At 37.2% G+C, this 21,820-nt stretch overlaps 3 protein-coding genes across 3 annotated transcripts; 1 reads left to right on the top strand and 2 right to left on the bottom strand.

Annotated features, from left to right (window-relative positions):
• Positions 1-1,837: 1,837 nt before the first annotated feature.
• On the bottom strand, positions 1,838-5,284 carry ccnq (cyclin Q). Its single transcript, XM_084428069.1, has 5 exons — positions 4,990-5,284; positions 4,688-4,871; positions 4,472-4,604; positions 3,355-3,573; positions 1,838-2,100 (listed from the first exon to the last, which is right to left on the bottom strand). Exons 1-5 carry the CDS (start codon positions 5,105-5,107, stop codon positions 2,011-2,013), a joined length of 744 nt encoding a protein of 247 aa, XP_084284195.1. The 5' UTR covers positions 5,108-5,284; the 3' UTR covers positions 1,838-2,010.
• Positions 5,285-5,512: 228 nt separating this feature from the next.
• cfap126 (cilia and flagella associated protein 126) lies at positions 5,513-7,175 on the top strand. Its single transcript, XM_084427674.1, has 5 exons — positions 5,513-5,556; positions 5,646-5,708; positions 6,184-6,261; positions 6,373-6,570; positions 6,656-7,175. Exons 1-5 carry the CDS (start codon positions 5,530-5,532, stop codon positions 6,938-6,940), a joined length of 651 nt encoding a protein of 216 aa, XP_084283800.1. The 5' UTR covers positions 5,513-5,529; the 3' UTR covers positions 6,941-7,175.
• Positions 7,176-7,304: 129 nt separating this feature from the next.
• On the bottom strand, positions 7,305-21,345 carry b4galt3 (UDP-Gal:betaGlcNAc beta 1,4- galactosyltransferase, polypeptide 3). The gene is made up of 8 exons (XM_084427673.1): positions 21,111-21,345; positions 20,812-20,888; positions 19,564-20,033; positions 18,576-18,811; positions 18,196-18,386; positions 14,628-14,750; positions 10,082-10,186; positions 7,305-9,956 (listed from the first exon to the last, which is right to left on the bottom strand). Exons 3-8 carry the CDS (start codon positions 19,826-19,828, stop codon positions 9,638-9,640), a joined length of 1,239 nt encoding a protein of 412 aa, XP_084283799.1. The 5' UTR covers positions 19,829-20,033; positions 20,812-20,888; positions 21,111-21,345; the 3' UTR covers positions 7,305-9,637.
• Positions 21,346-21,820: the final 475 nt, after the last annotated feature.

Genomic DNA, 21,820 nt, shown 5'->3' with positions numbered 1-21,820 from the left:
ATTGATGGAAGAGAATCCGGCTGCACATGTACCCTCTCCATAATTCATGATGCCCAGCATTAGGGCCTGCCTGCTGAGAGATGTGTGTGTACACGTAACTGTGTGCGTGTGGCAGGCAGAGAGAGAGAGAGAGAGAGAGAGAGAGAGAGAGAGAGAGAGAGAGAGAAGCAGGAATGTTCAGATATTTTTCCCCAAACATAACCCTTAAAACTACTTACTGCCAAGAGAATTCATCCATCTGCATCAGCTCAAATGATGGTAAACAGCAAAATTTGAACACTAAAACTTTCCAATATGAAATTTGGTGCGTTATTTAATGCATTAAGTATCATGAACTAATAATGAACAATGGTTTTTACAGCATTTATTAACTTAATAATGTTAAAATTGTTGGTTGTAAATTCATGTTTGTTCACAATTAACTAATATATTATATTGATATTATTATATTAATGTAAACCATTATTTTATATTAATTATTTAACCTGAAACATTCAAAATGTATTAATAAATATAGAAATTAACATTAATCAAGATGAATAAATGCTGTCAAATTGTGAGTGCACAATGCTTAATGCATTATGTAATGTTACCATATAATAATTTGGAGTTGATAAAATTCATGCAAACAAATCGCCATGATTGTAATATTCTGTAGTGATTAAATACACATTTCATAATCCGTCTTGTTCAGGGATTTGGATGACAGATAAATGTCGCACATACGACATTTCCCTTATCCCGAAATCCCTTATAGAGCAGTTGCAGTCACAGGTCAACACAATTCAGTTATCTACAGGGGGAAAAGCTGTTTAACATGTTAGCAATGACTGATTTGGTAAATGATGACTAAATTATTACATTTCCCCGACCGCAATTATTTGATGTGCTGAGGTTGACAGGTGTGCTATAATGGAGTCTCACATTTGTATGTTTCAAAGGCTCCCTCCACAATAGCAGTTGCCATAGTAACTTATTAAGATCCACTCTAGAGCGATGTCCTGACCTAACTAGATCCAGAAATTTGAAGTAGAACATCATAGATGGGAATTTTTTTTTTACAAAGACAGACTATATAAAGATTTTGTTTAAAAAAAAAACAATATAGCAAAAAATGTTTATTAGAAATTACATTTTTAAATATAGACCTTAGAACGATCCGTCTGTTAGTTCATGTTCATCAGAAGCTGAGAACATGAAAAGTTTACATCAGTGAAGTGTTTGTTTTTGAAGTTTGAAATAGAAGTTTGGTGTCTAATAAAATGATGATGCTTTGCTTTACAGCATACAGTAATTCTGCTTTTGGGAGTTACATAAAGAAGCCTACTGGGACAAGCTCTGTAAGGAGAAGAGGAGAGTACGGTAATTAAATTAGAAAATATAAAAGAAATGGCCCAGATCTCACAACGTTTTACCTCACAATTTAGCTCGGGGGGCAGGATGGCTCTTCATTTGTTTCATTCTTTCTTAAACCAGCTATTTCATCTCTTTTGTCATTTCTATCCCCCTCTTTAGGGGAAAAATAGCACAAGGTAGGAGAAGAAAGTAGGTCGATGGCTGAGAATTGATTGATGTGCTGTGGCTAAAGTCTGATTTTCATACCTCCACTTACAAAACCTGTTCCTCATTCATATCTATATCTATATCTATATCTCTATATATATATCTATATATATATATCTATATATATATATATATATATATATATATCTATATCTATATATCTATATACCGGTATATATATATATATATAGATATATATCTATATATCTATATATATATATATATATATATTCTAAATTCCCCTCATCATTCTTAATTCTTGAAGAGCCTTTTTAAACCATGTTCTGTGATGTAATTAACATGTAGAGCTCAGTAGGTTACATCACATCATCAAACAAAACGGAAGAGGGTTGAAAGCATGCGTTAAGCTCATTGTCGCAGATCTCAAGTGATCAGTGTGTTGTTTCCATATCAGTGTTTTAGTACCAGTTTCCTTTTTTTTGTCTCTCAGGTACACTTGGCCTCCATGTCATAGAGCTGCAGTAATTCACTCATGATGGTCTCAATCTGAGCCTTGGTGATCTCTGCACAAACAACCTGCAGGGTTGAAAAACAAAAACAACAACCATCAATGCAGATTCAGGAGTTTGGACCACCTGTACCCTATATCTGAGACAAATAAATATTAGTTCTGAGGCCACTAATAATAGAGTCTAGTCTCTTGTTGGTGTGGTGTTCTTTTTGCAGTTTAGTGAAACAACAGCTTGGTCATCCAGTGTCAAATCAAATACATTTCGGAAATGCTTGCTGTGGCTAAATTTTTACTTACAATTTCTAGTCTAAATAGGTTATTGTAAACAGGAAACCCACCAAGAGTGAGAAGAATGTGTTCAAAACCAGAGAGTGGGGCATTGGTACATTCAATGAACTAGGATAAATGTACCATCAAACACCGTTTGCTATTTTATAATAAGTACCAAAAACCTCAAATCTGCTAGTTTCAGTCTCAGATGGCATCACATAGGGATGCACAAATATGGAAATTTTGACAGTGTGATAATTATTATATTTATTGATTGAAAATGTTGTCATTTTTTTTCAAAAACGGAAATCACTTTTGGCCACTACTGTATTTCTGTTGTGTTTAGGCTTTAATTTATTGGCTTACATATATTAACCTATTTTACTTATCAGACAAATACTGATAACATTAAAAACAGACGACCACCAATATTGATTTAACTGCACACAAAAACGCCAAGCAAATTCTGTGACCAATTCTAATATGACTGGCTGACTTCTAAGAGCAAAGGGCACATAGGTTTTCAGCAGCCCTGCACTGAAATATCTTAAAATATGCCTTGTCTCAAGATGCACACCAGTAATGCACTTTTATAAAAGCTACTTAAATGCCCAAATTGAACTAAGACCTAATCCTGGCTTAATCTAAGCCCTGTTTGTGAAACCAGGCCTTAGTCTATTGAATTCTTGTGATAGCACTTAACAGAATTCTAGGAAACTGAAGAAAAGCAAGTGGCATTAAGAATGCTTTGAAACATATGAAATGGTTTGGTTCTTTTTAAATATTACTCGGGGGTGTCACCAAGGGAACTTGTATGAAAGACAAAGCTATTTCTCTCAGACCAGGCAGCAACCATTAGGTGCCCCTATTGCCATGGGAACAACATCCAGCACTCTAAAGGTTACTGCAATCGTGGCTCAATTGATGCCTGATTCAGCTCAGGCACCAGTGAGGCTCAAACTAGTCTTGGTGACTCAATGCAGACACAGCATGACCCAAATGCTGCCTGGACTTATGTTTTTCGCCACATGAAACTGTAAAACTCCTACCTGCCACCACTCTCGTTCTCCTCTGGGGAGCTCCACTCCATATGTCTGGAGAGCAAGATAGAGGGAGGTGAGGGCAAGGTGTTGAGGCTTATGGCGGACACACACAGAGCCATGGTAACTGTCCTTTAATACAGCCAGGGCCGTCTCTGCGATGGGGGTTCGGGACCAGGCGTGGCGATTCATAAGACTCCTCACAGAGAGCAGGTAGTGCAGCAGGTACTGGGGCGCAGCAAAGAGAAGGGACACAAATATGGATTATGTTTTGACATCATTAGTTCGTTAGAGAAGGTACAAAGATGAGAGTAATGTTGCAATTTATTCAAATTCAATTTATCTAATTGATCAAATGGTTAACAATCGAGAATGAAAAATGCAAAAAAAGCATCTATAATTCATAAAGCAAAGATTCACAAGACAAATTGCTAAAAGACATCAATTAAAAGAATAAAATCGAATAACTTCAAATATGAAAGATTTTGCAAACACCAGTATTACTTGTATATTATTATTATAGTTTTTATTAATATTTTCAGTTTTGTAAATATCACTATTTAGTATTAATTTATTAGTTTCAATTATTCCCAAGTAGTCATATTAATGTTTCACCTTCAATGTATTTCAGTTATAGTTGCCAATATTTCCAATTTTCGTTTAGTTTAAGACTTCACATTCTATTTATATTTTACCTTCATTTCTATCAGCAAGAAAATGTTTGTAGTAGTTAACGATAATAACCCTGCTTTAAAGTAGTAAACAGTGCATGTCTGTGGAAAAAACACATTGACTTACATTTTACAGTTGCCTTGTGATTAAATGTGAGCATTTAATTTAGCAAAACTAGCCGTTATTTACTTCATTATTGTAAATTGATCATATTATTTTAAATAATTGTATATTATTTTACACAGAAGGTACAGTATACATTCTATAGACTTCAATTTGCAAACCACCCAGACAAAAAGTTTGATGCTATAGTTTACTCAAAAATGAATTCTGTCATAATTTACTTACCTTATGTTATTTCAAACCTATACAACTTTACTTTTCTCTGGACAACAGATATATTGCTGATACAAAAAAAGCTAGTTGAGAAGAAGGTAACCATCGCATGCATTACCCTGTGTGGATGCTCAAAGGACACTTGGAAGTTAAGCTGCCGAAGGATGAGGAGCTCACACTGTACGATACTGTCCCTCAACTCCCAGAACTTCCCATCCAGTTCCAGTGCTTCACTGTCTGGGTGAAAGTACCTGGATTGAAGAGAAATAGAGACAGCGAGCTACTATGCATGGACTTTGAGAACTAAACAGCTATTTAATATCCCGTTTTATACCTGTGACAGACATTGATGATATCTCTAGTTCTGAGATGTTGCTCTTCTACTTTGCCTGCGAGGTAGATGGCAGACATGGCCACTAGGTAAGGCTCATAGACCTGCAGACTAGCAGACTGGAAGAACCTATGATACAGCACACATGCTGTAGCCATGGGCACAGATCTCATGCCTAACTTCACTCCTACAGATGGGGAAAACATTGGATGCACTAAATGATAATAAACAAGCGAGCAGTCACAGTATACTTACAGTTAAGGCAATTAAAAACACATTTCTAAATATTTCAGAATTGCAAATACCAGTCTCGATGATAAACCGACAGACTCTGAAGTGTGTTTTGGAGTTCTCGACATCTTCAGCACTTCTTCTGCCTCTCGCCTCATTGGCAGCTACAGATGTTGAAGCCTGAGTGCTCATTTTGCGTCTTGCAGCAAGCTGGTTACAGTTTCAAGGCGTGTTATTCAGTTTAGACTTACTGTTTGTGTGCATTATTACAATAAACGAAACAATTACTTAGTACAATTCGTTTGTCCCATAGAGGTTTGTACTAATACAACGCTGTGAGACTTTCCTTCGGCTGATCATTAAGCGCGCACCGTAGAGCTCTTATGGTCTACAGCGCCCCCAACGTACGGATGACACAACCGTGCGCTGAACGAAATGGAAAATATTTATGTTCTCCTATTGTATAAAATATAAAAGATGATTTGACACATTTTTACAAGAAATTGTTTTAAACAGTCAAAGAGCACAAAAAGTAAACTGATTTGAAAGTTTAATTTTCCTGACATTTTAAGAGGTTGCTAGGAGACCGCTACCAAAACATTCAGCGCGGAAAGATGTCGTCTAGTTTCTCTGCAAACCAGGTCCTTCATTTGGCATTATTTTTCAATTCTTTTTTTAATTGGATTGAATCACCTTGAGATATTAAACATGTTTATTATGATTTCTGCAGTATGAAAGCGCCTATAGGTCGCAAAAGCTCCAGAATTGGACCATCCCGAAACATTTCAAGGAGGTAAGTTAACGTCATTGACATTGGGCAAGAAATTGTTATCTTTTTTCACACATAAATCTTTCGTAACATTATAAATGTCTTCACTGTCACTTTTTATCAATTTAATGCATCCTTGATAAGTTTTAAGTTCTTTCAGAAAAGCTTTCATCTGATCCCAAACGTTTGAACTGTGGTGTACATTTTACTGTTACTGAGCATTTCCATTAGGCAAAACAATGAACAATCCCACTGTCATTAAAGTTAAAATGCAAAAGAGTGCAAGACATTATTAATGTTGACGCATTCTGTTTGATTGATAATCAAACAGAATGCATCAACAATTTAAATGTCTTCACTTTTAAAAAAAGAAAAATGAGTTCTTGGCTTCAAGAGTTGTTTTCCCTTTAAATGACACACACAAATTGGAGAGAATAATTGTAGTTCATATTACAAATACTTGTGTTTGGTCTATTTACTTCTTTTTTTGTTACTCAAGAGACCATCAGCAGCAGAAGGCTACACTACATTTATAGCCACAGACCGTGGCCATCTTCTGCCTGGTGTGAGAAAAAAGGTATGTTTGATATATATATATGAGTTGCATGGAATTTAAATGTAAAGCGTAAAACGTTCTGCAACATACTTTTACTGTCATTTTTCTATTTATAAATTATTTCATTATTAGCGTGGAAGTGCATGGCCAGCATTTCAAGGCACATGGGATTTACCTCACCAAATCCCCCCTGCTTCCATAAACCCCACTGCCCGCTCACAAGAGGGACAGGATCGCCTCAGGACCTGGGGAAGGATTAAATATGACACAAATCAGGCTCATGGGGCCCTTCGTGACAACCAGGCTATAAACAGATCCTCTCACAATGGGGTGGGTATTTAATATCACCTACTTATGATATGCTGTCATAAAAAATACATTGTTTATTAATTCTGACTAAACAAAATCCTTACAGGAAAACATAAATGTGGAACAGCCTGCTGAAGAGTCAAAAATACATTTGAGTGACCCAGACGAAAATGAACCAGAAAGGCCCATATCACAGAATAGCCAAGATCAGTCTAGACCAACAAGCCAGCAAGCCCAGTCTAACCCAGTAAACCTTCATGAAAACCAAGTCCAGTCTAGATCTGGAAGTCACCACAGCCAACAGGCTCCATCCAGACCAGCCAGTCAGGAAAGCCAAGCTGAGTTAAGACCACCAACCCAGAGTGGCAGACCAGCATCTCAGCAGAAATAACACCAGTTTTAATCAGATCTCCTGCATGGGCAGTTATAAAAGTTGTTCTATGAAATGGCATTACGTAAGTGTAACACTTCTTTGAAAAACACTTACTTTACAGATATTATTATTTTTGTGTTTCCGTTGATTTATAACCGTGCTCTCCGTTTGTTCACAATGTGTGTGCGTCAGAACACATTAACTGAATTGTTTCAATGAAGCTAAAGCTGATTAGTTTTACTAAATGGCTTTTGTAATGGAATCTGTTTAGATGAAATGCTGCCTGAATGCAGGGTCAAGTATCACCAGAAAATACATCAAAGTACCTTAATGACTGCATATTCTTAAAAAAAGATAAAAACATCATTAGATATTTTCAATATTTTTGCTTTATTTGCTCAATGCACTGACAAACCTGTAGGCCCCATAGAACACAAAATCAGCTTGATTCACTAGTCATCGGTTAATGTTTTTGGTGCCTGGAAGCAAATGAGTGATTTTGGGAGCTGACACTGAAAGCTTGGGAAACTGAAGTTGAACATGGATAGATTACTCAAAATTAAAATTCTGTTATTGTTTATCCATCCTCACGTCATTCCAAACCTCTACGATTTTCTTAATGTTTTTCTGTGGAACATGAGAAGGTATTTTCAGAAATGTAAATTTTTTGTCCTTACAATGGAAGTCAATGGTCACCAAAATTGTCTGGTTACCAACATTCTTCAAAATATCTGCTTTTGTGTTCTGAAGAAGAAAGTAAGTCATACAGGTTTGGAACAACATGAGGGTGAGTAAATGATGACAGAATTTACATTTTTGGATCAATTATCCCTTTGAGAGTCAGTCACAGGTTCTATAAATGAAGGCCAAGACCCTTGTGAAATCATTTTTCCACTCTCTGTTGATAAACATACAATAAAGCAGCTGCATGGTCAGATCACAAAGTTACAATATTGTCAGTGTGTTTATTTACAAGATAACTGATCAGTATGTATATGTGTGTGTGTATGTATATACACATACATATATGAACCAACAGTCATCATAGCCAAAAAACAAAACAAAAAAACTTTCTAATCAATAAATTGTCTGACCAAAAATGACATGGCAGGAGTAGGTCACATCTAAACTGTTAATATCAGATGTAATGGTGTTCTCAAGCTAGAGACTATTAGGCATCAAAGTAGTTTATCACCAATTCCAAATATCTGATAGAAAACTAAATACTTTAATAATTATATATATGGTATACAAGGGTCTTGCAAATATGCTAGGATGAAATATATTTACCTGCCCCATGCATGTCAGAATACTGTCTTGAATTATTTACAAAAACTTTTTGTAGTTCTAATACAAAGGCAAATCTTATGAGTCGTTCATACAAATAATTGTGTCAGAATACATAATATGCTGATCTTTAAACAGACTCTTTGAAATGTGTATTTAGGTTTGAAATATGTTGTAAATACAGCAAGATATGCATCATGTCACATGATGGGGTGAAATCTCAATGAGCACCTTCAGACTATCATTTACAGCAAATTATTTGATCCTTCTAATAGCCTGTAGTGGAAAAATGCCAGTGGATCTGCTAATATAATGTGCAGTACAATTTTATTTTCAAAAGAACTTGCCACTAAAATCTTTGTTCTTCAAATGTAGCTTATACTCAATGATTGTATTTAATATAGAGTGCAGCTTCATTTACAGCATCTACTGAAAAAGTGCCATGATGGGTGATACAACCAATATTTTTGAATAATAAATAAAACTAATTCTTGCTGCTATATAACTAACCATAAAAATACCCATTAACTGTTTAATGTTTATAAAATCTAAAAATGTCAACTAACATCTTACACTACAGTCACACCTTCAACCTACACCATCAAATCTATTCAATTTGACAGAAACATTCCTGAATTCAAATAATAGAAGTCTGCAAAGATTGTAAATTTATCTGCTTATCCCAATGATTGTCTACAACCAAAATGGAATCCAACAAAGGCACCACACAATACCTAAAATAATTAAACTCTTTTACACTGCGTCATAAAACTATTAATAGGTATCTGAGCAGCTAAAAGAGAAAATAAACCAGTGCTCACTATCAAAGATCACACCTTTCTAAGTTTGTACAGTTAGACCAAAAATAGACCACAGTGATACACATCTGCTCAAGCACTAGATCACAAAGCAGTGTGTGCTGATTAGATATTAAAAGAAGAGAAAAATAGATGAACATGTGGAATGAGCATTCAACTCTAGTATTATAACAGTGGTGTGCAGTAATAATGCTTTTGACTGAGTCATGGCATGTTGATAAGAGACTGGTTCAAGGGTAAGAAAAGGCACAGAAAAACAGACCCACACAGTGGGATGAAGAGCAGCAGCTGGCAGCAGGTCGGCTCAAAAACACACAGGACTTGCACAGGTCACTTTTGAGAGCGTTTACAACTCAGCCCATTCTGATACGACTTCTACAGCAAAACGAGTTCTTCAGCAAATGATTCCAGACTTGTGCAAATGTCACCATATCAGTAGCTGAGCAACATTCAGAAGTGGCCAAACAGCTTCAGTCGACTTTCAGTGGAATGAACTTATTTGCCTAGTAGCAATGCTTCACGATATAAAACAAAGCGCAAACTGGTATTCCCTCCATTGTCTGTTAATAACTCACCCTGTGAAGCCTCTGTGGAAACTCGATTATCAATATCATCCTACTTCTTGATTCACAGGAGCTTTTTTAACAACATTTGAAGTTTCATTACTGGCCTTCCAGTGGGCAGGCTCTATTTTTGTGGTATTAGTGATGGCCATGCCCACTTTTTCAGTCTTCATCTTATTAGTTGGAGCAGGTTGAGACTGTGACTTCCGGGATGGAACCTTCACAGGGGGATGGTGTGGATCATCCCCAATGTTGACAGTCAAATTGGTGTACAATGGCTCCAACTCTTTGGACAGGAGCTTATAAGTCAGCGAGTTCAGTCCATCTGAGCGCCAGTTCAGCCTCGTGCGCTTCAGCAAATCAAACCTACGAGAATCAATTCATGAAGAGGACTCAATAAACAGACTGAACAAATGGATAAAATAGTCTATGTCAAAATATATTGTTATTATGTTGTAACATAACATAACATATATGCCATGTGACATCACCTTCTCGGGTTCTGCTCATTACCCTGATCTCCTTTATGTTTGATCATCTTATAATGACCAATGGCCAAAGGAGGGCGCATTATCTTCATCCCAGAGAGACGGACTCTAAAGACAAAACCACAGGGCAAGTAGAAATACATCAAGAAGAAGGATGGTATGAATTATCAAAAGGACAGAGACAAAAGAGAGAGCAACACAAAGCACAGCAGGAAGTCCGCAAGGTGGGCCAGATGGATGTGAACTAACTAGAAAACTACTGTTGTTGAGGATTCTTATGTAAAAAGGTTCTAAACACAACTCAAAATCCCCAAAAGGTTCATCTAAAGTTGGAGAGTCTAATCCAGCTTTTAAATGCTTACTTTGGGTTCTTGCCTCTGGTACAGCCATCTGAGTCATCTGAGTCATGCAAGGATACTAACTGACAGTTAATTATGCGACAGTCAGGTTTGCAAATCAGCATTAGCTGATATGCCCTTCAAAATGTTCTCCAACAACACGTAACGTCAGTTTCCCCAAAATGCATAAAGCGGGCTCCTGGATTATCTCCACTAAAAATACTTTTTGTCAGGGACTAGATTTGATCTGAACCCTGAAAAATTGCTCATGGTGAATCAAACCGTATACACTTATTAAACAACAAGGAATACAAAAAGCACTGTTGGACTCAGAGGTGCTATCTTGTCAAAGACGTTCAGCAGTAGGCAGAGGTGTCATGCCCATTCAAACCGATTTCTGAGCCAAATGGATTTTGAATACAACTTCCAAAATATTTTTACATTTGATAATTCAGTTTCAAGGTTATTGTATGTACAAATTCTTAGTGCCCCAAAGTCATCGCCTTTTGCTGAATTTTGTCGTTTTGAAGCCAAAATATGTAGCCTAATTTATCCGATTTATTAATTAGAGGATTGTTTTTGTGTGTGGATGGTTGATTTTTACATTCGATAACTTAGTTTCAAGGTTATTGTAGGTACAAAATTAGCAGTGCCCCAAAGTCATCGCCTTTTGATGAATTTCCCTGTTTTGAAGCCAAAATATATAGCCTAATTTATGCAATTCATAAATAAGAGGAGTTTCAATTCATAATTCAATTTCAAGGTTATTGTAGGGACAATATTTTTAGTGCCCCAAAGTTATTGCCTTTTGCTGAATTTTTCCAAAATACATAGCCTAATTTATCCGCTTCATACATTTGAGGAGTTTTTTGTGTGTGGATGGTTGGGGGAATCTATCCAAATTCTACAGAACATTCATTTGTCAACAACACAACCAAAGAGTTTGACCATTTCTTGAGATATGTATTATATATCCAATTAAATGTCAGCCTTTTGCGAAAATGACTTTTGCCGAATTATGTTCGGTTCCATTAACGTGTATTCTTCCGCTAATGTGGATGAAATAGGCTACCGTACTAAAGCATTTGCACTAGCCTACTTATTCAACCGAACACTGCTATTGAATGTATAGCACGAAACAGACACACACGAATAAATATTACGAGCTAGTTCTGTGGAATGAATCAAAACCATTCAGCTGTAGTCCATCAATTCCTGACGAATTTACCTTTTTAGTGAATCAAACACAAACCAAACCAGTATAGTTCAGATTCGCCAATGAACAACTGTTATGATTCAGTTTTTTTTTTTAGAGAATCATAAACGGTTGTAATCAAAATTATTCAACCCCCATTGCAAATCAGGTTTATTGGTAAAATTTACGGACGAACAGCAATGAACAAATCAAACAAAAGTAATTGAAATAGCTCAACACAACAAATGTTTCAAGTGGTTTCCCCAAATTCAAATGAAAATGCAACTTTTAATGGCTTCTGCAATCTCACAACCCTTTTTTTTTTTTTTGCGTGCTGTAACTGCCTTCTTCAAAGCCCACCATTGGTTTTCTTTGAGGATTTTCTAAGTAAGGTGACTATGATGGCCACTGTAGAATCTTCCCGCACTACTTCTTCAACCAAGCCTTGGTGGAATTTGAGGTATGCTTGGGATTATTGTCCTGTTGGAAGGTTCAATGACGCCCAAGCTTCAGCTTCCTCGCAAATGGCATGACGTTTACAGCACATGCTTCATTCTTCTTCCTCCAGACATACTGCTGATCAATAGGGCCGAAAAGGTAGTTTTGTTTCATTGCTCCACAGGACAGAATTCCAAAACTTCTGTGGCTTATTTATATGATTTTGAGCAAATTGGAGCCAACTTTTCTTGTGCTTTTGGGTCAGCAGTGGTGTAGGTCTTGAGTACACGCCTTACTGTGCAAGCTGAAACCTCAGTGCTTGTTGCCACCAAGTCTGGCTGCAAGTCTTTTGTGGTCACTCGAGGGTTTTTCTGAACCTGCCTTCTCAGAAATCTGGTTGCAGCCGTTGATAGCTTCCTTTTTCTGCCCTGTCCATGTAGTGTAACCACTATGACTTTGAACTTGCAAACTCTGCTTCCAACTGTGTCTCTGGGAACATTTAGTGCCTTCGCTATCTTTTTGTACCCTGTTCCTTGTTTGTGAAGGGTGATGATATCTTGTCTTAACTTTTTGGACCATTCTTTAAACTTAGCCATATTTTTTTTAACATGCAGTCAAACGTGACACTCGACAAATCTAGCCAGTTCAGATATTTCACGTATTCTAGCTCAAGCACACCTGGTGCAACTAATTAAGCCCTTGATTAGTTGCATCAGGTGTGCTTGAGACGACACCTGTTTTGCAGATTTGTGCTGTTGTGAGGGATTCTATTCAGGGGTTGAATAATTTTGAGACTGCAGAAGTTATTCAAAGTTGCATTTTCAGTTGAATTTGGGGAAACCACTTGAGACATGTGTTGTGTTGAGCTACTTTTGTTTGATTTGTTCATTGCAAAAGTCTGTAAATTTAGCCAATAAACCTGTTGCAAATAATTTCGATTACCACATAAAGCACAACCAGTCAAGCCTGATTCACCAACAAATGACTCTTATGAGACTCTTATTTTTTGTGAATCAAACACACACAAGTGGGCAGTGTTGGGGAGTAGTTAACTACAAGTAGCGAAGCTACTAACTTAACTACATTTTTCAGTAGCTTGGCAGTAGCTCAGTTGCTTTTTAAACAGTGTAGCTTTTCCAGTAGCTAACTACTTTTTGCAGCAAGTAGCGGTGTAGCGCGAGCAAAAGCTACATTGCGTTTTGTCGAGCCTGCGCGAATCAGCGCGATGCAAGGATATTCTTCTTGTTAGATTACAAACTAATTATTTGCCATTACCGCCACCATGCGTGTTTAATCACGCATCTTGCGGCTAACGGTTCACTTACGTACAGAAGTGGGTTGACATTTTATCCATAAAGGAGCAAGACGGCAGATTTGGAGGATGGAGAAACAACTAACGTTAATTACCCATGGCCTTATTTGTCCAAGTTCATGTCTCTCAAAGAAACGACAAGTAGGTTACACTTTTGTATGCAATCTTTTTAAGAAAATGTTCTACATGCAATTTACGTTGGATGTATATTTTGTTCTTGCAATGTTGTATTTGTTGCAATTTTGCACTTTTGACAAACAGTCTGAGATATTTGAGTGTTGTGTGTAATAAAACAATACTCTTTGAAATCATAATCGTATTGCATTGTTTTAAACACTAAATATTTTACTTAAAACATTCCTCAGACACTTATTCAGTTATTTATAATATACGTTGTTCAAAAAAATCAAAAGTAGTTTCAATGTAGCTAGCTACTTTTTGATAGTAACTTGTAGTGTAGCTAACTACTTTTCCAAAAGGGTAGCTTGACTGTAGTTTAACTACTTTAACTTACGAGTAGCTTGTAGCTTGTCAAACTACAGTTTCAGAGTAGCTTCCCCAACACTGCAAGTGGGTACTGGTTGTTCACAAGACAACATGAAGCTAAACATTATTTATTTAATACTATTATTTAGTTTATAGAGAAGGCCAAATATTATTTTGCATTTATGTCGCCTCTAAAAAGACAGTGAAAAGTCAGTAAAAAGTCTATGCAAACACACTGAATTGGAATTTCATTTCCTTTTACAAACACACGTTCCTCAAAAGTTCTAAAAGAACTGTCAATGGACAGAAACGTTAGGGTTTAAAACTATAAAGAAAATGTTTCAAATCCTCTACACTATCCACTACACCTGACTCATTCTGGCTTCAAGGCTTCAACAACTTCAGACTTTTAAGTTTCTCATTGTCAAAGAAATAATGTTACTTGAATTTATAATTGAATCAAAAGGCAATAATCACTGAAGTAATACTGACATCTAAATAGTTAGAAGCCTTGAGTCCAAACTGGTGATTCATGCATGTACTTACTGGTCCCTCCTGTGGCTATGCGGGGGAAGGCATGAGGGATAGACGGATGCAGTGAAAATGAGAATAATGACAAGAGACAGATGAGATTGTGAACTGAAAACAAAATGATGATGGAGAGATGTGCAATACAAATGCTTAACAGGATGTAGACGTGCCAGTTTACTACATTTCAGGCTGTTTTATGTTGAAATAACTCTTGCAAATGCACTATAAACCGTATTTTGCCATCCTCACCGAGCTGCAATGTCATCGTCCTCCCCTCCCCAGCCCCAATACTGGTTCGGAAAGCCGTTCATTTTGAGGTACTGCTCCGGAGTTACAGCAGACACCCCTCCGAAGTACTGAGAGTATGGAAGCCTGTGGTGGAGTCAGAGCGTTATTGGTGAGGCAGAGGAATAAGGTCATCTGTTTCTTCATCAATCATTCCATCTGAAGTGTCACAGCTTCCCCTGCAGTTTAATGTTGGTCTGTACCTCTGCAATACGAAGGGATGGAAAACCTAGACCCCTTATAAAGTAACAAAGAATGCTGATAAAGCTTGTATTGTAATAACCCGGTTACTACAACTTTTTAGAATAACATACTACTATTTCTGCAGTATATAGTTTGTACAGTGTATAGTATGCAATTTTTTCTATGCACTGAATAACCGTATGACCGGCTACATTTGGCAAAATGTGCAGTATCCACCTTATTTTTCAACGCTGTTGAAGCTGTTTTCTGTGAATGTGCGAAACTTCCGATTTATTAGCCACTATAGGGAAATAACAAGAAGAATATATCAAAGTGCAGTAAACTGTAAAATTGGTTGGCCTACAAACCTGCGTGTTTATAATTAAGACAATACATTAAAATAATATGGTGAGAAATACCAGGTTGCAATATCAAGCAGCATAAAGAGCTGTTTTGTACAGCTAAAAATAACTGGAAGTGAATTACACCAGAAGCAAGACACATTAAAATTACAAATGACCGCGCCAACTCTTACCTGAAAATTAATACAACAGGGCTAGGTAAAATAACACAAAATGCTAACTTTTCCATAGCTCATTATTTCAAACGGCTGCCAAATGTAAAAAAAAAAAAAAAAAAACACTCGGACTAAACATATATAATCTGTATAACCATGAATGTGATTTCATTGTATTTCCGTGTTTTCTTTGTATAACTTTGATATACACTACTATTCAAAAGTTTGGGGTTGGTAAGATTTTTTAAATGTCTTCCAGTCTTCAGTGTCACATGATCCTTCAGAAATCGTTCTATTATGCTGATTTGCTGCTCAAAAAAATATTTCTTATTAACATCAATGTTAAAAACAGTTTGCTGCTTAATGTTTTTGTGTAAACCGTGATCATTTTTGTCAGGATTTTTTGACAAATAGACAGTTCAAAAGAACAGCATTTATTATAAAAAATCTTTTGTAAATATTTATTATAAATATCTTCACTTTTGATCAATTTAATGTGTCACTGCTGAATAAAAGTAATAGTGAGAAAAGTAGTGTAAGGTAGAAAGGTAGTGTAACTGCGATCGCTCACTCAACCCGGCCTCCAGAAATCCCTTAAATTCTTTAGTGCTATTTATTAAATTGTGAGTGATAGCTACATGAGCTGCTGCTATGTATCTTTCTTCCTAATCTCTCTGTATTTCTACCCAAGGACTAACTCTCTGAGTCGTGTCTGAATGCTTTACAGCTTTCAGTGGATTCATCGCAGAGCGCTCCTGATGCTGTCCTCAGCCTTGGTGGACTGAATATATGGGTTGTTTTCTCTGCAATCTTTCTGTTCTCAGTGATTGTTTGTATCTAGGTGGACATTGTGGCTGCAGAGTACAGAAATACAGACTCGGTGACCCGAAATGTGCAGACCTGGATGTCAATTTAGAGGACCAGACCCATGGGCTCCTGCATACACCTGTGTCAGCACTAATAATAAATGAACTACATAGTCTATTTTACCATGCATGAAGAGGATGAACTTTTGGTTTCTAGAAGTTTGCTAAAATTTAGCCAATCACATTCTACAAAAATTTAAAAGTTAAAAAAGATTTAAAAGTAAAAGTTGTTGCTTAATTAGGGGCCAAGCAACGAAGGTGTGTAGGCACCTATTATATCTGTTAGTGTTTTTCTTCTTCTATAGTTTATGGAAGCCCATAGAACCGTATGTTGAAAGGTTATGAAATTTGGCACACAGATAGAGGACAGTCTGAACATTAACCACAGCAATTTTGGAGTTTCTAACCCAATCTCTCTAACACCACCAACTGTCCAAATTTGCACTCATCTTTATGCTTTTGAACCATAAGGGATTCCTTGGCTCAAGTCAATGCGAATCCAACGACATAATTTTCCAATGAACATTTTTACGCCATTTTGAATTTTCCAAAAAACATACTTTTTCAAACAACTCCTAGATAGTTTGTCAGATTTTCAATAAAATCGAACCAGATCATCTTCAGACCATGCCAACACAAAAACTTGGGATTAAAGTTGATAAGTCAATCCGTTTTTGAATAACGACCATGCAAACGAATATGATGTAGAACATGCCAAAATGGACGTGAGTCTATATCTCCGCAACGCTTTAGCGTATTATGACCAAATTTGGATTGTGTTATGACAACCTGTAAAGTTTCGGCGCAGTGCCACCTAGTGGTCAGGAGATATGCAAAATGTCAAATTTTGCTTATAACTTCTGAACAGTTTGGCCAAAAATCACAACAGGTCTCTTTAGATTTGGTGCAACATGCCGAGTCGAATGATAACCAATTTTCCCATATCGGCCATTTTGGGCATTGGCAATTTAGAATTTTGCATACAATGCTATATTTTACGAACACATTGGTGTATTGCTACACTTTAAGTGTCATCGGCTCCATGGCTGCGCCCCCTTGTGGTCAAGAATAACAATGAAATCAAATAAAATGCTAATAGCTTTTGATTAATTGTGACTATTGTGAAACTGGTAGATACATAGATACTAATTTTGCCATAGTTGGCCTTTGATTTTCTTTAAAAAAACCTACAGGTACTTTTTCAAACTCTTAGACCATTGCTCTGATTTTCACGAAAATTGATTTCAGATCATCCTCAGACCATGACGACAAAAAAAAACAAAAAACAAACAAACATGGAATTCAAGTAAATTCGTCAAACCGTTCTCGATTAACGCACAAACAAATTCAACAAACAGCACACCAAAATGGACGTGAGGCTATATTTCAGCATTGCTTCAGCATATTCTGACCAAACTTGGTGTGTATTATGACAACCATGACCTGAGGGTACCTGTACAGTTTCGGCACAGTGCCACCCAGTTGTCACACGAGATATGAAATATATATTTTTTTTTTGGTTATAACTTTACAAGTGATTGCATTTATGGGCTTTCAACCATTTTGCTTAAAACGTCTCCGAATGTCTTTACTCATTTTGCATCAGGTCTGATGCTAACTGCTTTGATTTTTAGCTCCTCAGTTTGCCTCTGTGGTGCTGCTTGCAGCTATATCCAACAATTGCTCTTTTTTTTGTTTCTTTTGAAATTCTCTGATTTGAATCGAAAAACATTTTTAGCAATAATAAATAATGAATGTTTCTTGAGCACCAAATCAGCATATCAGAATGATTTCTGAAGGATCATGTGACACTGAAGACTGGAGTAATGATGCTGAAAACTCAGCTTTACATCACAGGAATAAACTACTTTTTAAAGTAATTTATTACCCCCCACATTTCATTAAGATAAAATTAGAGAAATGTCTCGTAAACACAAAAACAATCCAGTCATTGTGGGTAGGGTACCTGTATCTGAACTTGTCCATAGCCACGGAGAGGTGTGTTGGGTACTGGGGGTGGCAGGTGTAGGTATTGTGGTCATTCTCAGGTAGCAGGTCAACGTCATGCAGGAAAACACAGCTCCAGTCCTCCTCTTTCAGCGCCTCTCGCACTCCAACATTCAGCAACTTTGCTCGGTTAAACGTGGAGTTCCCTGACTGATAACACAGACTATGAGGAAATCAACTGTACAAATGCATTCTTCGGAAAGAATAAAACACTAATATAGCCTGACAATAAGCTACGAGGTATGTTTACCCTTTGTCCCAGCTACTTCCTCTAATTACTGCTAGGACTTTTTCCAATACAATAGATGTGACAAGTCAGCGTAACGACAAACAAGAGACCTGGTGCACAATGTAAATGCCGTAGTGGACCTGCTGGCGCTGCAAAAAGGGGTGCAGATGGTAGAGGAGGGCGCGGAGGTGGGTCTGGCGGTTCCGGTAGGGGACCACGATGGCTGTGTGGTGCCGTGGCTCACAGTCTGGTGGGCGGTAATGACCCCCTAAGGTCACCAAGGGGTTCTTCTCTTTTATCTCCTCCAGGGAGGGGGGTGAGGAGAGGTGGACAGAAACAGGACCCACTGGCAGACAGCAGGGGGAGAGCACACATGTGCATTTGTTGTATAAAATCTGTTCTACAACATCAAATGAATGGAATAGTTTCCCTAAAAATGTAAATGATGCCATGTTATGTTGTTCCAAACCTGTATGACTCTCTTCCTTTTTGTTGAACACAAAGGAACATTTCTGAGTAGGAATGCACAATGTATTGGACCATATCAGTTACTGCACAATATCAGTGATTTTTTATTTATTTATTGCATTGGTCGATATTGAATATTTAACTGTTTGTGACATTTTTACATTTAGACTACCTATTCGGTCATCTACCTCTCACTTAATCTTTAAAACACTAAGAACGTAATTTCACTGTTAAATGGAATATTTTCCAATATAACTGGCATCCCCCAGAACTTAAATTCCAGAAGACATGGAATTTTGTATACATGTCATGTCATGATATTTTTATGGTCCTTTTACGTCCTTTTTGATTCTAGCTCCAGTTTTCCTTCATTGTAATTGCATGGAAAACAGCAACTAGCACATTCTTCAAAATATATTTTTGTGTGTGTGATCCACAGGAGAAAGAGTCACAAGTTTGGACATATAAAAGTGTAAATAAATGATGACAGAATCTTAATTTTTATGTGAACTAAACTCATTAAAGTGTGTTTGGTACACTTAAATCTAAAAACTGCAATGAGACAAAGTGAATGAACAAATCCAATTATTGATCAATGTCTTAATCACTTCAGTGTGGATTTATATCTACCCAGCAGTGGAGAGGGCAGTGTACAGTCCCTGAGCTGCTGTTCGGGTCCACTGGGTCCTGGATGGTGGAGCAGCAGAGAGGTGAGATTGGTGTAGACGTCATGCGGTCGAGAGTAGTCGATCTCAGGCTCAGTGGAATGAACCAAAACAGACACTAGGCCACGAAAGCCTCCCAGAGAGAAGTACAGGACAAACGCAAACTGGAAGCCCACCAGCAGAGCCAGAGTGCAGGGGGAGTCCAGTGCTCGACCGCAGCACACCATCATGACATCCGACACAGAGCAGGAGTGACAGAGGAAGGGAGGACGGGAAAGTCAAAAAGGGTGGAGAGATAAGAGAAGAGAGAGGGAGTGAAGGCAAAGCAAGATGCATGAGAGAGGGAAGAGCTGAAGGATAAAAGGGGGGACAGGGAGAAAATAAAGTAAGCTCAGTGAGCTAAGGGAAGGACATCTATGGCATGAGTGGGAGTCACTGGAAAAACAGGAACACAAAAATCAATAGTGACAGATCCATCACATCTAACTAGAAATGAGAACTTTAAAGCGCCAGTGTGCCAAGGATCAATGATATATCTCACATGAAATCAGTAAAGACCACACAGTTTTTGGATCATTCCTGTTACACAGTACCTTAAAATAATAATAATATGCATGTAGGTATGTAATAAGTATTTCTATGAATACATAAATCAGACTTTCAGAATTATGCTCGCTTCATTAAACATTGCAAAAAAACAAAAATAGGTCTGAAGGTACTTTTGATATTTTTAACAATCTTTTGAAATTTTGGTCGCATGTAGCAATTTCTAGAACTTTACCTGACCTAAAATAATGTTTTAAAGTAAGATGAACATTCGAATACCACAAAGCAGAATTCTTTAAATCCATAGCTAATATTTGTTCATGTTGTTATTAATCATTCTGGAGGATGATGTCATTTAGGCAGTGGCTTTTTTAGCTATAGAAAGTGAAACTGATGGCTCATGAAAAACTTAAATAATTCCCAAATACCAGGCAAGAAACCCTCCTTAGTTGAAAGAAAATATGAAAAAATACCTGTAATATTTCTTAATAAATTGCACCTTTTTATTATTATTAATTTATCATTGCAAAAATGGCCAATCTCCATGTTTCAAAATGTGAGTAGGCTACATTATTTTAACATACTAAGACGTGGATATGAAAGTGTGCTGCATAACAGGAATGAGCCTTTGATCAATGAATATCAGAGTGGTATTCCATTTGAGTACCTGTGCTGACTGGTCATAAACACAGGGTTGACAGAACACTGTCCTCCTCCTCCTGTCCATCACAAAACATTGTGCACCTAAGAGACAGATAGATAGTTCTCGACTAATTAACAAGATCTCCTGCTTATTTACAAACCAGCTCATCTTTTGCATTACGACACACCTGAAATTGACATGTTAACAACCATACATGCAGCGACGACAAAGGCAGGAGCAAACCAAAGAGCAACTACTGCAAAATAATCGTCAATATGACGGTTAATTTCATCACTTCAGGTCGAGCGTTTCCTCTGACTCACCCGGATCACAGCGACGCTTCAAATGAGGCTCCAGTGGCAGTCGCTAGGCCTTTATTTAATATTAATCACTCGATTGTGAATAATCATTCTTCTATGTCACACGAAACCATGTATAATACCCGCAGTCGCATTGAGCGCGTCGCGGATCGCTGTGGTGAGGCGCGTTATGGCAGAGAGCAGCTGACAGACATGTTTGCTGCGGTGACGCGCTACCGACGGGTACTCTGAAGCTGTTACAATAAAAGCCCTTAAGCCCTAACATACCTGTGTTAAAAACAGAGTGCTGCCTACTAGTGAGAAAACACACAACAGGTTTAATTCTAGAGGCCGTTTTCATAGGCTACGACAGATGATCTTGTGATTACGATAAAGCGAATTTAATTTGATGAAAAAGGGACGCGATTTGTAATCATGTGGATTATATCGAAGTGGTTATAATGTGATTTTGTAATGTGAATTATGGCGTCTGTGACGTTTTTGTTGTTTCTGTCCTCAACAACACAGATTCAATCTAATGATTACAAAAATTATGATCATTCCCCTCAGTTAACTTTTCATTTGTGGAAGCCATTCTGCAGTATTGAAATATTGCTCCGCCTGTACTTCAAAGCATTAAATGACTTTTCACAGTAAAGTAGTTCCAATACAGCAGCTAAAAAGACTCCGCTCTATGCTTCACTGTGGTAGAGATGCATTTATTGTTGTGTTTC

Source organism: Rutilus rutilus (genome assembly GCF_951802725.1).
Source record: "Rutilus rutilus genome assembly, chromosome: 13".
Lineage (NCBI taxonomy): Eukaryota > Metazoa > Chordata > Actinopteri > Cypriniformes > Leuciscidae > Rutilus > Rutilus rutilus.
The sequence above is the reverse complement of the archived record's forward strand: the minus strand, read 5'-3'. Positions and strand labels throughout refer to the sequence as shown.

What these genes read in the sequence shown, in the direction of transcription:
- ccnq (XM_084428069.1), bottom strand. Translation starts at nt 5,107, where the DNA reads ATGAGCACTCAGGCTTCAACATCTGTAGCTGCCAATGAGGCGAGAGGC. An exon ending in TCGGTTTATCATCGAGACTG is followed by an intron (nt 4,872 to 4,989) that starts GTATTTGCAATT and finishes CCCCATCTGTAG; the next exon opens with GAGTGAAGTTAGGCATGAGA. An exon ending in ATCATCAATGTCTGTCACAG is followed by an intron (nt 4,605 to 4,687) that starts GTATAAAACGGG and finishes TCTTCAATCCAG; the next exon opens with GTACTTTCACCCAGACAGTG.
- b4galt3 (XM_084427673.1), bottom strand. Translation starts at nt 19,828, where the DNA reads ATGATGGTGTGCTGCGGTCGAGCACTGGACTCCCCCTGCACTCTGGCT. An exon ending in GCATTTACATTGTGCACCAG is followed by an intron (nt 18,387 to 18,575) that starts GTCTCTTGTTTG and finishes CTGTGTTATCAG; the next exon opens with TCAGGGAACTCCACGTTTAA. An exon ending in AATGAGCAGAACCCGAGAAG is followed by an intron (nt 9,957 to 10,081) that starts GTGATGTCACAT and finishes TGATTCTCGTAG; the next exon opens with GTTTGATTTGCTGAAGCGCA.
- cfap126 (XM_084427674.1), top strand. Translation starts at nt 5,530, where the DNA reads ATGTCGTCTAGTTTCTCTGCAAACCAG. An exon ending in CTAGTTTCTCTGCAAACCAG is followed by an intron (nt 5,557 to 5,645) that starts GTCCTTCATTTG and finishes TGATTTCTGCAG; the next exon opens with TATGAAAGCGCCTATAGGTC. An exon ending in TGCCTGGTGTGAGAAAAAAG is followed by an intron (nt 6,262 to 6,372) that starts GTATGTTTGATA and finishes TTTCATTATTAG; the next exon opens with CGTGGAAGTGCATGGCCAGC.